Source organism: Schistosoma mansoni, chromosome 2 (genome assembly GCF_000237925.1).
Source record: "Schistosoma mansoni strain Puerto Rico chromosome 2, complete genome".
NCBI classification, from domain to species: Eukaryota; Metazoa; Platyhelminthes; class Trematoda; order Strigeidida; family Schistosomatidae; genus Schistosoma; species Schistosoma mansoni.
The window spans coordinates 7,686,363-7,701,136 of NC_031496.1; the positions used below are offsets into that span (position 1 = coordinate 7,686,363).

General features: G+C 39.3%; 1 protein-coding gene and 1 non-coding gene across 2 annotated transcripts; both read right to left on the bottom strand.

Annotated features, from left to right (window-relative positions):
- Positions 1-350: 350 nt before the first annotated feature.
- On the bottom strand, positions 351-2,486 carry Smp_137710 (putative drug transporter; the record flags this gene model as incomplete). The annotated part of the gene is made up of 1 exon (XM_018795537.1): positions 351-2,486. The coding sequence occupies one exon, from the start codon at positions 2,484-2,486 to the stop codon at positions 864-866; it is 1,623 nt and encodes a 540-aa protein (XP_018649840.1). The 3' UTR covers positions 351-863.
- Positions 2,487-6,182: 3,696 nt separating this feature from the next.
- Positions 6,183-6,253, bottom strand: Smp_tRNA_02133_Pseudo_TTG.1.1. Its single transcript has one exon. It is a non-coding gene (tRNA).
- Positions 6,254-14,774: the final 8,521 nt, after the last annotated feature.

Genomic DNA, 14,774 nt, shown 5'->3' on the forward strand with positions numbered 1-14,774 from the left:
AATAAGTTTGCGACCGATACACCAACCCCTTTTACAATGTAATAACGATTAACAGAATACGACGGAAAATCTTAAAATCGAAAAACCGTTTCTGTTGATTACTAGTTTTCCCAGAGTAGCCAATGGGTTTGGCACCGTGTGGTTGTGTCTAAAAACTGAAAAAAAACAAGTCTAATCGCCGTCATTTTCGTAACGTAGAAGACCGTGAGGTAAAAAACTATTCGGATAACTGTGTGAATTTATAATTTTAGGGATTGAGACTACCCATTCATAGGATGTGCACAGAACTGACCTACTACACACGAAATACATGAGTATGCCCAACTTGAGATGAAGAAAAGTTCTTCATTCGGACTTCCATTAAGAATTAAAGGCTGAAAAACGGTCTATTCAGTAAAAATAGCTTTTAAAAAAGCACGACCTACTGGTGAAGAAATAATTCTCGTCTTCACAAGCTAATAAGTTTTACTGCTCAAATGTACAGGATTTCTAATCACCAGCAGAGTTATGTCAAACCATGTAAACGCGGCAAGTACTAGAATAGCTTAAATAAACGGGAACCAACCTATCCAAGTTAGACAGAAAACGGCACCCATTCTCCATACCAACTTTTAATTTAAAAAACAATTAAAACGGACAAATTTAAAGTCAAAATATGATTCATATTAATAAAGAATGATTAATTTACAAAGATAGTAGTCTGTAAAACAAACCTTAAGAATGAATTATTAAAACGACCAATGTCCCCTTGATTCATAACCATGAACATTAAGTCCAGTAAAGTGATTAGGAGAATCATTTTTTACAGTAATCTGTGCAATGAATACGAAAGACATATGATTAGATCGCTCATATATAAGCTACTAGCTTTCTTTTGCTATCTCCAATTCACTTGGTGAATTAGGTCTATCATTGACAATGAAATCTTTGAATCGACAAGCAACGAGTAACGTAGGGAAACTCGACAATAGAAACATGGATAGGAACACTAAAGTTGGATATCCAATTAAAGAACCTCCAACATAGGGTCCAACCAAGAAGGCTACATTTATAACAGTACGGAAAATAGTTTGTGCTCGATCCATATCAGAAACTGGAGCAAGTTTTGTGTACAACGATTCTGAATAAGCATATGTGAAAGGTATTCCAAGTACATGTATTGCTATACCTGTGAGCGTTAAAGGAATACTCATTCGTAAAGGGATTTCAGAAAGTAAATAAACTGTTACTGTCAACCACAAGTAAGAAATCACCATAGTAACAAGACCTGCTAATAGTAAGACACGATCCGTATAAAATTGATTAAGAATACGTAGCAATATTACCACGAAGATAATCAGAATGCTTGCAGCAAGATATACATAGCTCGTTTCCACTTCAGTCCATTGAAATACACGATTAGCTACCGGTGGTAATGCTGCTTCTAAGCTCATAAAGCTGAAGTATGCTGCGAAATTTACACAGTAAAGAGCAATTATATTAAACGATAGGTAATGTCGTAAAGAATTGTTTATAACAGCAGTACTAAACCGACCAGAGTTTAGCGAATCAGTAGAATCACTAAGCATTGGTCGAGAATCCTCCTTCGCTTGTTCATTAGACTGTATCCAATTATCGCGGTCGCAACAGGACCGTTGACCATTATTATAAATAACTCTACCATTTTTATCAACATTTGGATATGAGAAAAATATAATAATTGAGTGTAAAAGCCATAATATTGCCATTAGAAGCCCAGGCCCATTGTAGACGTTGAGTGCAAAGTTTGCTACACGATAATCCATTTTAGCCATCATTAGTGTAAACGAAGGACCAAAAATGAGACCAATTTGACGAGTAAGTAGTAGTACAATAATGTATGTGGTACGTTCATCTCGATTTGTAGCTCTTACTATGTCCGCGTAAAGTGGAGGTTCACAGCTAGCTCCAATTCCAGAGATCAGCCTTCCCAAAATAACTGCTGAAGGGACGGGAGCAAACAAGTAAATAAGATTCCCAATGATTTCCAGAAGATTGGCGACCATTAGAAGTGTTTTTACGCGAACACCAGAATAGGAAGCAATACCGTATATAGGGGTCATAATAAGAATAGATAAACTGAACGCTGCAACGGTAGTTCCGTAATGTGTATTAGCGACATCTGCTCCCCAGTATTCTTTAAGATATAGCCAGAGCGTAGGTAATATCACAGCACGTTCAACATTAGATAAGAAACCCCAAGTGGATGCCGTGAATACCATCCAAAATTTATTTGACCACATTGTTTGCCTGCAACACAAACACCATCGGCGACAAAACGGCATGGTAGATTTGCTGGTAGTCGAATATGTGCTATCTGTATGGATTGGTATTGTTACATCTGAAGTCTGTCGGTAATGTCTTGGTTTGATTTTCCCAAGATCAGGAGCCGCAGAAGCATCGCAACTGACTTCCGATTTAATCATCGTAACATATTCCTGATCAAGTGGCATTCCTCTAGTCGTCATGATACATACCGAAAGCTATTGATGGTTAGACAAACAGACACTGGAAAATTAAGCCAATCAGATGGATTAATATAGACAGTCTGAAGTGATTTTAATGACTAACATACCTGGACTGTTAGCTGATTGGCTTAAAGAAAAATCGATGAATTATATATTTTTTAATGCAATTTGAAATATCAACATCAGTGATTCGTCTGACAAATTTGTGGCTTGGCTTGGCCACCTTATGTCCAATGTAACAACATAAAATTAGGTTTGGCTATCAATCGTGTTTGTCGTTTAGCCATGGCATACTAACAGCACGAGTTTCGTGTGTTTCCTACTTGAGTCCTAGCTAATTCGTGGATGTATATTTAGGATTAGAAGCACAGGACATATATATCAGTACTACTGTGATCTTAAGAAGGGATTCGTCTATATTTAAAGACACATAAGTAAAAGCCTTGGCGATTTAGATTAAAGAATTCTAATGCTCCGCCTGTCATTGTGGCTCAAGCACCAGTCCTTTACTTATTGACTGCTTAATCATGACATGTTGATTTGTTTTCAGCATGGACGTGGTGATTTAGTTTGGGACACACTCAAGTTGTAGTTTGTGATGTGGTGCGCATCCATTGGTAACATGGTACCTATGGTCTGTGTCACATTAGTCACTGGGGTTATTATGGACGATCATAAGAAGCGTAATCAAAAATAGATTGAACTTCGTCTGATATATATCCTCTTCAAAATTGGTAAATAAAAATAAAAAGTTGAGAAATACACTCTGTTACGAGTTTTCAGCCTTCTGAAAAATTCACCTTACTTTACCATTCTTTCAAATAAACAATTTGCAAACAACATGTCAACGGGTTTACCCTAAACTGTTCGCTTGGGAAAACACTGATCTCCACAAATTGTATAATATCCAATCAAACCGTTTCACCTCCTTATTCCTTTGAATTCTATTCAAAACCCTATTAACATCGACACAGAGACGATGATATCCTTTTAAGAGGAATTTTAAATCAACTATTCCTACCATGACCTTTAAATAGATAACACTAAGCAGCACAAATTAAATGTGAATTCACATTCGACCGTAGCTGCTACCTTGACGTGGTGGTCGGGCTTGCCTATCATGATGACCCAATCGAGCTATATTGGCTGAAACATATGTTCCTGTAGGTTCTACCATGCCAGGCAGGTCGATTGGAGAACAGTAAGACAAGGCATCAACTCAAGGTCTGGGGGTGAGGTCGTACTGCTGACTGTAGAGAGGTGTGACAGCAGTAAGGTGTTTCCCTCGGACAACCAGCATCAGCAGCGATGCTGCCTTCTCACAAGGAAGGAAGGGGTTAGAAAATGTCAACCCTAAAATTGTCACGCCTCACCTTACCTCACAGATTTCCGTCTCCGGCGGTAAGGCCCTTTGAAGAACGGAGCTAACACGTCAAAAATCCCCCTCAAAAAGGCCGTGCATGACCGGCATCAAGGAGCTGTCCCTTGGACTCTGTGATCACGCTCCCAGGTCGTTAAGAGCAACATTAATCCAACTTCTTTTTCAGGTCCCTCAAGAAATACCCTTCCACGGTGTGGGCTGCCGGGAAGTAATATTAGCCCTCATATCCGTAACAGCACATGAGACCAAGTTGGTCACATTCAAATCCTTTCTACACCTCCTAATAACTCTCTAATCTCCACGACTAACCCTTCTCACGTCCTTTTATCACCTCGCACTGCTAGGGCAAGCGATTCGAGTACCCGGAACGTTATTCCTGGTCTCCTGAAACCACGCTCTAAACTGACTACATCTGTTCACACTAGAATTTTTATTACCGTTTATCTATATTGAATGTAACTCTGGTTACAAATTACATGGTTGGATAGATCTCACGATCATGTGACTGAAACTTACAATCAGAGACAATAACACTGCAACAGAGAAACGCTTCTCTCATTGAACAAAAAGTGATTTTTAATAGAGTAACTTATCATAACAAACAAATTAATTAGTTAAACCTCAGAAACTAGTCAATAGTCGAGAGTTAGCAGTAACAAATTTACTAGTTAGTTCTATTTCTCGATTAATCTGATCTCGCCTATTCAGTATATGTAACATCTGACTTATTATTTCCAGACAAATTATTCAATTACAATAAAAATCCATCAAAACTAAGGAGATTCAACAAACATTACTGAAGGTTAAACGTTCGTTCTTGTTTTGAATCACTCAAATCATTGATGCACACCCTTCTTTCTGAATAATAAAATCTCTCAATATTGATTATGCCTGTTTATCTGCTTAATTCTCTGTTTACTCATTATATATAAATGTAATTTCTATCAGCTTACCTATCATCAACACAAGATTGTTTACTAATTGTACTAAATACAATTCTGTTTATATTCAGGTAGTTAGTTATTTGAGTGAATATTTACATCAAAAATGGATATCAAATGTCGGATACAGTAGTGTTAATCTTCAATTCATGAAGTATATCATGAGTAGTTCATATGTACTTTATTTAGATCGATTACGTAATAATACAATAAAAAGTGTAGTGATAAACCTTTTCTTCAATTGAATCAAATAAGTAAGTAAGAGGAAGAATGCTAAACAAAAAGTCAGAGTTACACATTTTTATTCCTAAATGAAATTTAAATGTTGAAAATTAATTTATTTACGGCTTGATGATGAATAGTCGTACGTGCTTTAATTCAATTGTCCTTGAGGTTTTATCGATCAAGTTGCAGTGTGCCACTCGTCTAGGTGACTCGGTATTGCGTGCACCATGTTGAGATGTAAGGTGGTGGCTGGATGTGGTCAATAAGACAGCCTGGACCTATGTTTCGTGTTATTTGGCACTCATCAGCAAGATGTACCCGTAATCTTGAGGGGACTGATGCCCCCTGACGGAATTCGATCCTGTGTCACCCAGCTTTATAGCCAGAGACGGACTGAAACTGACCAAGCTTGCTGTTGAGTGATAAATAGCATGAAACCTAGGTCTAACGTTTTCTATCGACTACCTCCAACCACCAGCTTATACCCTAGTGTTTACAGTTTCTTGAAAAATTTCTCACATGTAGATGCAGACTCTGTATCTAATATCAATATTAACAACATTGTAGGTCATATTGTGCACATAATAATTTCATTCCAGTGAAATATTGATCTGAGATATCTTTTCAGTACTTCAGCTCTTTAATAGTGCTGATCGATAAGCAGCCCTGACTCTAGTTGACTATAACCTCAATTTAATATAGTATAATAAACTTTGTCTAGCCCCTTGCGAAACGGTGGTTTCAAAATCCAGATATGAAATATACTGGAAGAATATATACAATGCAACAGACAAACCATGAATAGAAATCGGAGAGGGAGTAACAGACTATTCAATCTGAATAAGCATGAATCGTCTTATATATGAAAACAGATAAGGTATAAAATACGTGTAAGCAGATAGATGCACGTTCTTGGCAAATAATCTGAGACACCATTAGTTCGTTGTTCGTCAAGATCTGTTGATTAAGTCGAAAAATTGATGGTTGAGAAATCTTTTCGTTTCTTTCTCAATGAAGATTAATTTTAAAAAAAAACAGGAACTCAGGAATTATAAGCAGAGATGGATAGTAGCTAGCAGTGAAATCCAGGACTCACGTTTCGTCCTATTTGGGATTCGTCAACTGGATGTACCTGCATCTTTAAGTTGATGCTCACTCTGGGACTCGAACCCAGTACCGTTCGCTTCAAACGCCATCACGTTATCCACTCAGTTACTGAGTCCATCTTCGATTATAATGCTTGTGAATTTAGGCTATATCGAGGCAATACGCACAGGATTCATATATGCCAATTAGAGACTGATCAATTGCAGTCTTAAGCATCAATAGGAAGATTCAAACAGACAATACCAAGTGAATAGAAACTCAGGAAGCCGTAGAGGTATAAGTGTCTAAAACAAGTATTCATTGGTTTGGTCATTGGATAAATGATATAACTTTGACAGAGCTATTGGCACTAAATAGTGAGATGTTAATAAGAAGGAATTTGAGGGGATTACGATATCACCTAGAATCTTGCGGACGGACGAAAGTCAGCAACACAACAACAGGAGAATTTAAGCTATTTGATGTGAACCGCTATTCACTATTCCACCGCGCTACAACCCTGATAACTAGAGAGAGAAGACCAGAATCAGCCGAGAAAACTATGTATTCCACAAGCAGTCCGGAAGCAAGAATGGACAAGCATACAATCCATGCGTATTTATACAGTACAAAAATGTCCTTTGTAAACGTCACAAAATAGCGTATTAAAAAGGGAAACGAACCAATGAAATTTAAGGTCCTTCCAGATGGGAAATGCAAACTGAAGGTAAAAATGGGCACTTTTGGTGTGAAATCAGAAACTCGGATTTCCATAATAAAATTACAAATATGAGACATTTATCAATGGATTTCTGGGGATCAAGCATCCTCAACAGTTTTGTTTTCTTCCTGCTCAAGAAAATTTAAAATTCTGATGATAAACAAACCATTGTTAACGGGAATAAGCATACATATCAGTTAAAGTGCCATTGAGCCAAATTTTAATTATACATAAATAAAGATATATGGCAAAATCACTACCAAACAATGGATCTTATCATTTGTGGGGATTTGGCGAATCGAAAATCGGAGAACTATACATCGAGGCATCTTGTAGATTTCAGTGGAAATCTGAAAGTCTAAATTGATATACGAAAAAACAATTCATCGATTTCGTGAATTCAGTTTAACCGTTTATATTTAACTTCAAGTCAACAAACGAATTTTTCACAAAGAGAAAACTGCACCTAATTTGACCAGGTCATCAAGAAAATGATAAGTGAAGAAAAAGAATAACACGAAGATGAAAATCCATCATGATCAATAGGAATGAGGAAATTCATAAAGGATATTCTCACATTATTGATTATTCATAGGAAGAGGACGTGAATATTCTAGAAAGACGTACTAGATGCTACCCACAAGACTGCTTGCAAGTGGCATTTAACGGGACGTGGCTTGGAATTTGTCACAGTCGTCAGACAGTATGAAGAGTTTCCGTAAATCGAAAGCACGGTATAGGCAGAACATTTGATGATCAAACAACAAGATAGTTTTGATCTCAGAACACACCACTTGATGCAAATGTATGATTGAAGGCTATGTATATGTGTTACGTAAATACCTCCTCTCTGCTTCTTTTTCAACAGTAGCAAAATTTTAAAGTGATTTGTAATCGAGGGATGTTTTAGATTGGGAAACTCACGTCATCATTAGTGAAATTACGTGACTTGGCGTATAGAGCTAGATATGATGCTTAAGTTTGAAGCAACTGACGTATACAAATTGATCTATAAAGCATCTTATCAAGATTTACAGAAGACAGTGGAAACCAGAAGGTTCAAACCGGACATTTATATTTTTAAAAAAATCTGTGATTTACACCAAACCACCTTAGAAATGGAAGAGAACTGGACTTTCTGGCTCCTTTTTTCAACTAATTGTGGTTACAATCTAGTGAGTTTAGTTTACACGTCCTATTTCTTTCTAAAACTCTGTATCTCTCCTAGAGTTACTGCCGGTCCCAAGCGCGGGTAAAGGAGGAGGGTTGGGCATGGGGTTAGCGACCCCATCCCGCAGAAAAACTAACTCGCTAAAAAACGCTAACCAGGAAAAATAATATTTCTTTCTAAACTTCACAGGTTTGTGTTGTATTACACAATATTGTAGAATTTAATTTCCAAATTATTCTTTGATCGAGATCATGAATCGATCAATGTTAGACCACCATTGAAAACCTGGAACAACTGGACGGCTGTTTCGTCCTAATATAGGACTCCTCAGCAGTGTACATTCACGATCCCACATGATGGATCCAAACCCAGGACCTTCGGTCTCACGCACAAACTCTTAACTTCTAGACCATTGAGCCAAAATCATTTTTCACAATTCATACAACTTATTTGTTACTGATTCCCGACCGTTGCTGCTACCTTGACGTGGTGGTCGGGCTTGCCTATCGTGATGAATCAATCGAGCTATACTGGCTGGAACAATCGTTCCTCAAGGTCCTACCATGCCAGGCAGGTCGTTTGAAGAGCGGTGAGACTAAAAGCAGCAATCCCAAGGTCCGAAGGCGAAGTCGTACTGCTGACTGTACAGAGGTGTGACAGCGGTAAGGTGTTTCCTTCAGACAACCAGCATGACAGCGATGCTGCCTTCCCACAAGGAGGGGTGGGGTTAGAAAAGGTCGACCCTAAAAATGCACACCTCGCCTTATCCCACGGATATCCGTCTCCGGCGGTAAGGTCCTTTGAAGAACGGAGCTAACACAAAAACTACTCACAAAAAGGTCGTGTGTAACCGACCTCAAGCAGTTGTCCCTTGGGCACTGCGGTCACGCTCTCAGGTCATTAAGACCACTTCTAACCCAATTTCCTTTTCAGGTACCCCTAGAAGAACCCTTCCACGGTGTGGGCAACCGGGAAGTGATAACTGCCCCAATACCTCTAACAGCACTCAAGACCACTGTATTCATAATCAATCTCCCTCTTCAATTCCTACCATTCCTTCTACCTTGACTTTCAACACTAAACTTCCTCTTCCGGTTTCCTCCTCAAGTGTCACCATGGCCAACGATTCTAGTGCGCGAAACGCTGTCCCAGGTCTACTAAAACCTCGCTCCAAACTACACATTGGAGCCTTCAACGTACGTACTTTAAGTCAAATCGGTCAACAGGCCTCCTTGGCTAAAACCCTAGAATCTCGTACCATTGATGTATGCTGTGTCTCCGAAACACGCATACAGGATCCTAGTGTGGTCATTCACTTGACCTCACCTCGCCAAAATGGACAGCCAACGAAATACACCCTCCGTGTATCTGGCGACCCGTTGGCTAGTTCTCATGGACTTGCAGATGTAGGCATAGCACTAAGTACAAGGGCAGAACAGGCACTACTAGAATGGATCCCCGTGAACAGTCGCTTGTGTGCTGTCCGGCTAAATGGCTCCGTAAGAACTCGGAAGGATAGGGCCACACGTCGTTGCCTTTTCGTCGTTTCTGCCTACGCTCCCACTGACTGCAGCCATGATGAAGTGAAAGATGACTTTTACAGAAAGCTCTCTGAGCTTCTTCAGAAAGCTAAGCGCTCAGACATAGTAGTCGTAGCGGGTGACTTTAATGCCCAGGTAGGCAGCTTAAATCAAACAGAAAGACATTTAGGTGGGTGTTTTAGTATTCCGGCTCAACGAACCGATAATGGTGATCGTCCGTTGCAACTATGCTCAGACAATCGTTTATTTTTAGCAAGCACTAATTTTAAGCATAAGGAGAGACATCGTCTAACATGGTGACCACCTGCACCAAACCAGTGATGGACTCAAATAGACCATATTGTCATCAGTCATCGTTGGAGAGGCTCAATAGAAGATTGTCGCTCGTATTGGAATACTTGTTTAGACTCTGATCACGCTTTAATACGAGCGCGCATTTGTCTGCGCCTCACTGGACGCAAGGAAACTACACTAAGAAGACCCATTAGGATTGAACTGTAGGACGAGAAAGCCAAATGCGAATTCCAGAAACAACTGAGTTCACATCTAGGCAGTTCTCTAAACGAGACTGACCCAGATGCTGCTTGGAAAGACACACGGACAGCTGTGGAAACAGCAGTAACATCTATTAGTTATTTAAACCATAGGGCTCCAAAAAACCAGTGGATTTCTTCTAAGTCTATTTCACTGATGGATTCGCGTAAACTCATCCCATCAGGCTCTGAACACGACGAAGAGCGTAAAGAAATTAGATCTAGGTTAACTAAAAGTCTAAGGAACGATCGTGAGCAGTGGTGGGCAACGAAAGCAAAAGAGATGGAAAAGGAAGCGGCTGTAGGCAACACCAGGCAACTATTCAGACTAATAAAAGAAACCGGAATTAAGAAGTCAAGTGTAAGTGAGACAATCTCCGAAAAAGACGGAACCCTTATCTGCTCTCAACCCAAACGTTTAGAACGATGGGCGGAACACTTTAAGGAGCAGTTTAGCTGGCCTTCAGCTACTGCACAACTACCCACTATTCCTAGAAAACCTGAATGGAACATTGAAGTAGGCCCCCCGACCCTACTTGAAGTTCAAAAGGCTATAGGTAATCTGAAACGAGGAAGAGCAGCTGGTCCAGATGAATTGGCTCCAGAGGTCTTTAAATATGGTGGTCCAGTTTTATTGATTAGGTTGACTAATATTCTGGCTAAAATCTGGGGACTGGATGTAATCCCATCTGACCGGTCACAATCACTGGTTGTCCCAATATATAAAAAGAGGCCAAAATCATCCTGTGATAACCATAGAGGGATTAGTCTAACTAACATAGTATCTAAAATACTAGCCTCAATAATTATCGAGCGCCTAACTAAGACTCGTGAACTGCAAACACGAGAAAATCAGGCTGGCTTCAGACCTGGTCGTGGCTGTATCGACCACATATTCACCATTCGTCAAGTTTTAGAGCACAGACATGCTTATCGGCGTCCGACAATGATAGTTTTTCTTGACTTGAAAGCAGCATTTGACTCTGTAGACCGAGAGGTTCTGTGGCAGTGTCTGTCATTGAAAGGTGTACCTGAGAAGTACATAAACCTTGTGAAGGCTCTTTACTCGAACACTATTAGTCGAGTGAGAGCTTATGGCGAACTGTCATATGATTTTACAACCTCAAGTGGTGTCCGTCAAGGCTGTCCACTATCCCCATTTTTGTTTAACTTCATTATAGACCTGTTGCTGGAAATAAAGCTCTCGTCGACTGAATTTTCAGGAATTGATCTTCTACCAGGAGGTTCACTTATCGACTTAGAATACGCAGATGACATAGTCCTGTTTGGTGAAGACACTGGCAAAATGCAGAGTCTTCTGTTAGAACTGAGTAATAATGCCAGGATGTTTGGGATGCGTTTCTCCCCATCCAAATGTAAATTGTTACTCCAGGACTGGTCTGCGTCAACACCTGAACTAAGGATAGGGAGTGAAGTAGTCGAACGCGTAGACAACTTCACTTATCTTAGAAGTCTGATCAGCCCTAATGAGTTGGTGTCTGACGAAATCTCAGCACGGATTCAAAAAGCTCGTTTGGCTTTTGCCAACTTACGTCACCTATGGCGAAGACGAGATATCCGTCTATCAATTAACGGACGAGTATACTGCGCAGCAGTTCGCTCTGTTCTACTTTACGGCTGCGAAACATGGCCATTAAGAGTAGAAGATACTCGTAGGTTACTAGTATTTGACCACAGATGCCTTAGAAATATTGCTCGCATCTGTTGGGTTGACCGGGTAAGTAATAGTGAGGTTAGACACAGGGTATTAGGGAATGATAGTAAGTCAGTTGATGAGGTCCTGAATCTTCATCGACTGAGATGGTTGGGCCACGTGTTACGTATGCCTGAACATCGATTACCACGACGCGCAATGTTGACTAGTGTAGGGGATGGTTGGAAGAGAGTTAGGGGCGGCCAAACCAAAACGTGGCATCAGTGCTTGAAGTCACTAACTTCTAGTCTGAGCCATGTTGGTAGAGCAGACTACCTGGTTGGGGTCCGTGTGACTATCGTAACCAATGGTCGAAGACTCTGGATGACATGGCTCAGAATCGATCACAATGGCGTAGGTGTATACACTCTTTATGTTCCCTTAAACCTTGAGATTAAAATTGCTTCATAACTTTTTTCTTTCCTATACTATATCCTTATATACAACCTTTCTTTATATACTACCACCACTAAATTAATTACTTCTATGAATGCGTTGTTGATCTTGTTGTGCTAACGAGGTATGGCAACTTGGACCGATGCATATATGTGCCTGGTCCTACGTTGTCGTTGACTGACTGACTTTGTTACTGATTGCCAATTCAAAATTATTTGGCTTATATTTATTTGAAAAGAGATTAACGAAAATATCGGTTAAGTGCTCTGGAGCAAGACTGGTAGGTCCTGGGTTCGAATCTCGCGAGTGCGGATCGTGGATGCGCACTGCTGAGTAGTCCCATAATAGGATGAGTTGGCCGTCCAGTGCTTCCAGTTTTTCCATGGTGGTCTAGCTTCAACGGACTCATGGTTTCAACGATGGAAATACTGAAATCTCCACAAAACCCCTTCTGATTATGATCATATGCTCACTGGTGACTGAATTCAAGATACATGTCCTGGAGTTCTAGTGGGAAGCAGTGACCAGTGGAGTTCAACCACATCTGTTGTGAGATAACAACTCACTGAAGACAATTGGTGAACGGTTGCTCAAACTTCGTGGATTGGTTGAAGTTAAACATTAACACCATTGGATGCTGGCTCAATGGTCTGTCGGTTAAGTGTTCTGGCTCGAGACTGGTAGGTCCTGGGTTCAAATCTCGCGAGTGCGGGATCGTGGATGTGCACTTCTGAGGAGTGCCATAATAGGACGAGTTGGCCGTCTAGTGCTTCCAGGTTTTCCATAGTGGTCTAGCTTCAATTGACTCATGATTTCAACTATGAAAACATGCTTAAAAATTATGAGTTGACTCGAAAAGTACACATTATGTAACTTATGTAATTGGTTACAACTTGCATAATAACAAGATTGTTTATTTGCTAGTTACAATGTATATTGTTGTTATTGCTTTAATTGTTGTCAGTTGGATATGAGACTTTTACTTTTCAGAAATAGTACATAAAATAAGCTACATATTACGTCATTCACCTCTTTAGTGTGAAATTTGTGAATATACACACACACTAATGCAACCATTATTTCATTGCAAATACAACTTACTATAAGAAGATACTATTAATTATAAACCATGGTAATATTTAGTTATTATTTTGACTGAAGTATTTTTAAAGATTTAAAAACTTTAACCATGATAGTTTGCATCATACTGAAACTTTTATTGAAGAAGAATAAGTTCAGTGCTTACAAATAGTTAGTCAATAGAGAGTCCATTTGAGTCTTGATGGAAAAGTGGATTATCTCACCTCAGGTATGATAAAACCATTAGTGATATGTATACATAGTGTCGTTTTTTTTAATTAACCTCAAACTACTTATTTGCTTATTGATTAATTTGTTATTTAACCGTTGAAATCATGAATCAATTGAAGCCAGACCACCATCGAAAACCTGGAAGCACTGAATGGCCGTTTCGTCCTATTATGGAACTCCTCAGCAGTAAGCGTCCACGATCTCGCCTCGTGAGATCCGAACTCAGGACCTATCAGTCTCACAAGCGAGTGCTTAACCACTAGACCACTGACCCGACATCCAACAGTGTTAATATCTAACTTCAACCGATCCACAAAATTGAGCGACACATCCACCAATGTCTTCAGTGAGTTGATATCTCCCAACAAACCTGGTTGAACTCCGCTGGTTACTGCGTTTTATGGAAGAGGAGAAACCAGCTTCCAGCTGAAGAGGAAATTAGGAAAAGACGTTGGAAATGGATCGGACACTGATTAAGGAAATCACCAAGTAAAATGTCAATCCTTCTTCTATGGTTTTAATGTATTAAATGACCAGTTGATAATATTGTTTGGACAATGAAAAGTAAGTGATATTTGTACGACAATGATAAAATTAGCATTGAGATAGAATTTTAATTGACACAGAATACTAAGTAAGTGACCTTCAAATTATCGAACGTATGATTAATTAGATTTCTAGAAACTGAAGAATTCTCTAATTAGATGAGATCAGATAATAATCAATGATCTTTTCTATTCATCTGGTTGGTGTTTAGTTATTCAACAACTGGCTCATGAAAAAATAAATAGTTTTCTAATGCATACTTAAATGTTAGTTTGGTAATCCAGTTAGTTGCTTTTGTATCCACTTTCTCACTGGTAATTTGAATTCCATCTCAATTTTGGGGTTCCTTTTACATAAATGAAAATAGATCTCATACATAAGTGTATGAATAAATATTGCGACTTTCAACTTTTTATAAGTTTGCTTAGTGTTATGTAAACTTAATCAGTCATCAAGAAAGTGTGAAGGATATGTGAATCGTAGATTAACTTCTCAGTAAATGTACATTATATTGGAAGTGGATAAGACATAGATTAAGGAAATCACCAATGTGCATCACGATGCAATCCCTAACTTGGAATCCTGAAGGGAAGAGGAAAAGAGGAAGGTCAAAGAACACATTACATCGGGAAATAGAAGCAGATATGACAAGGATGTATAGAAACTGGAAAGAACTGGAAAGGATTGTTGAGGACAGGGTTGGATGGAGAATGTTGGTGGGC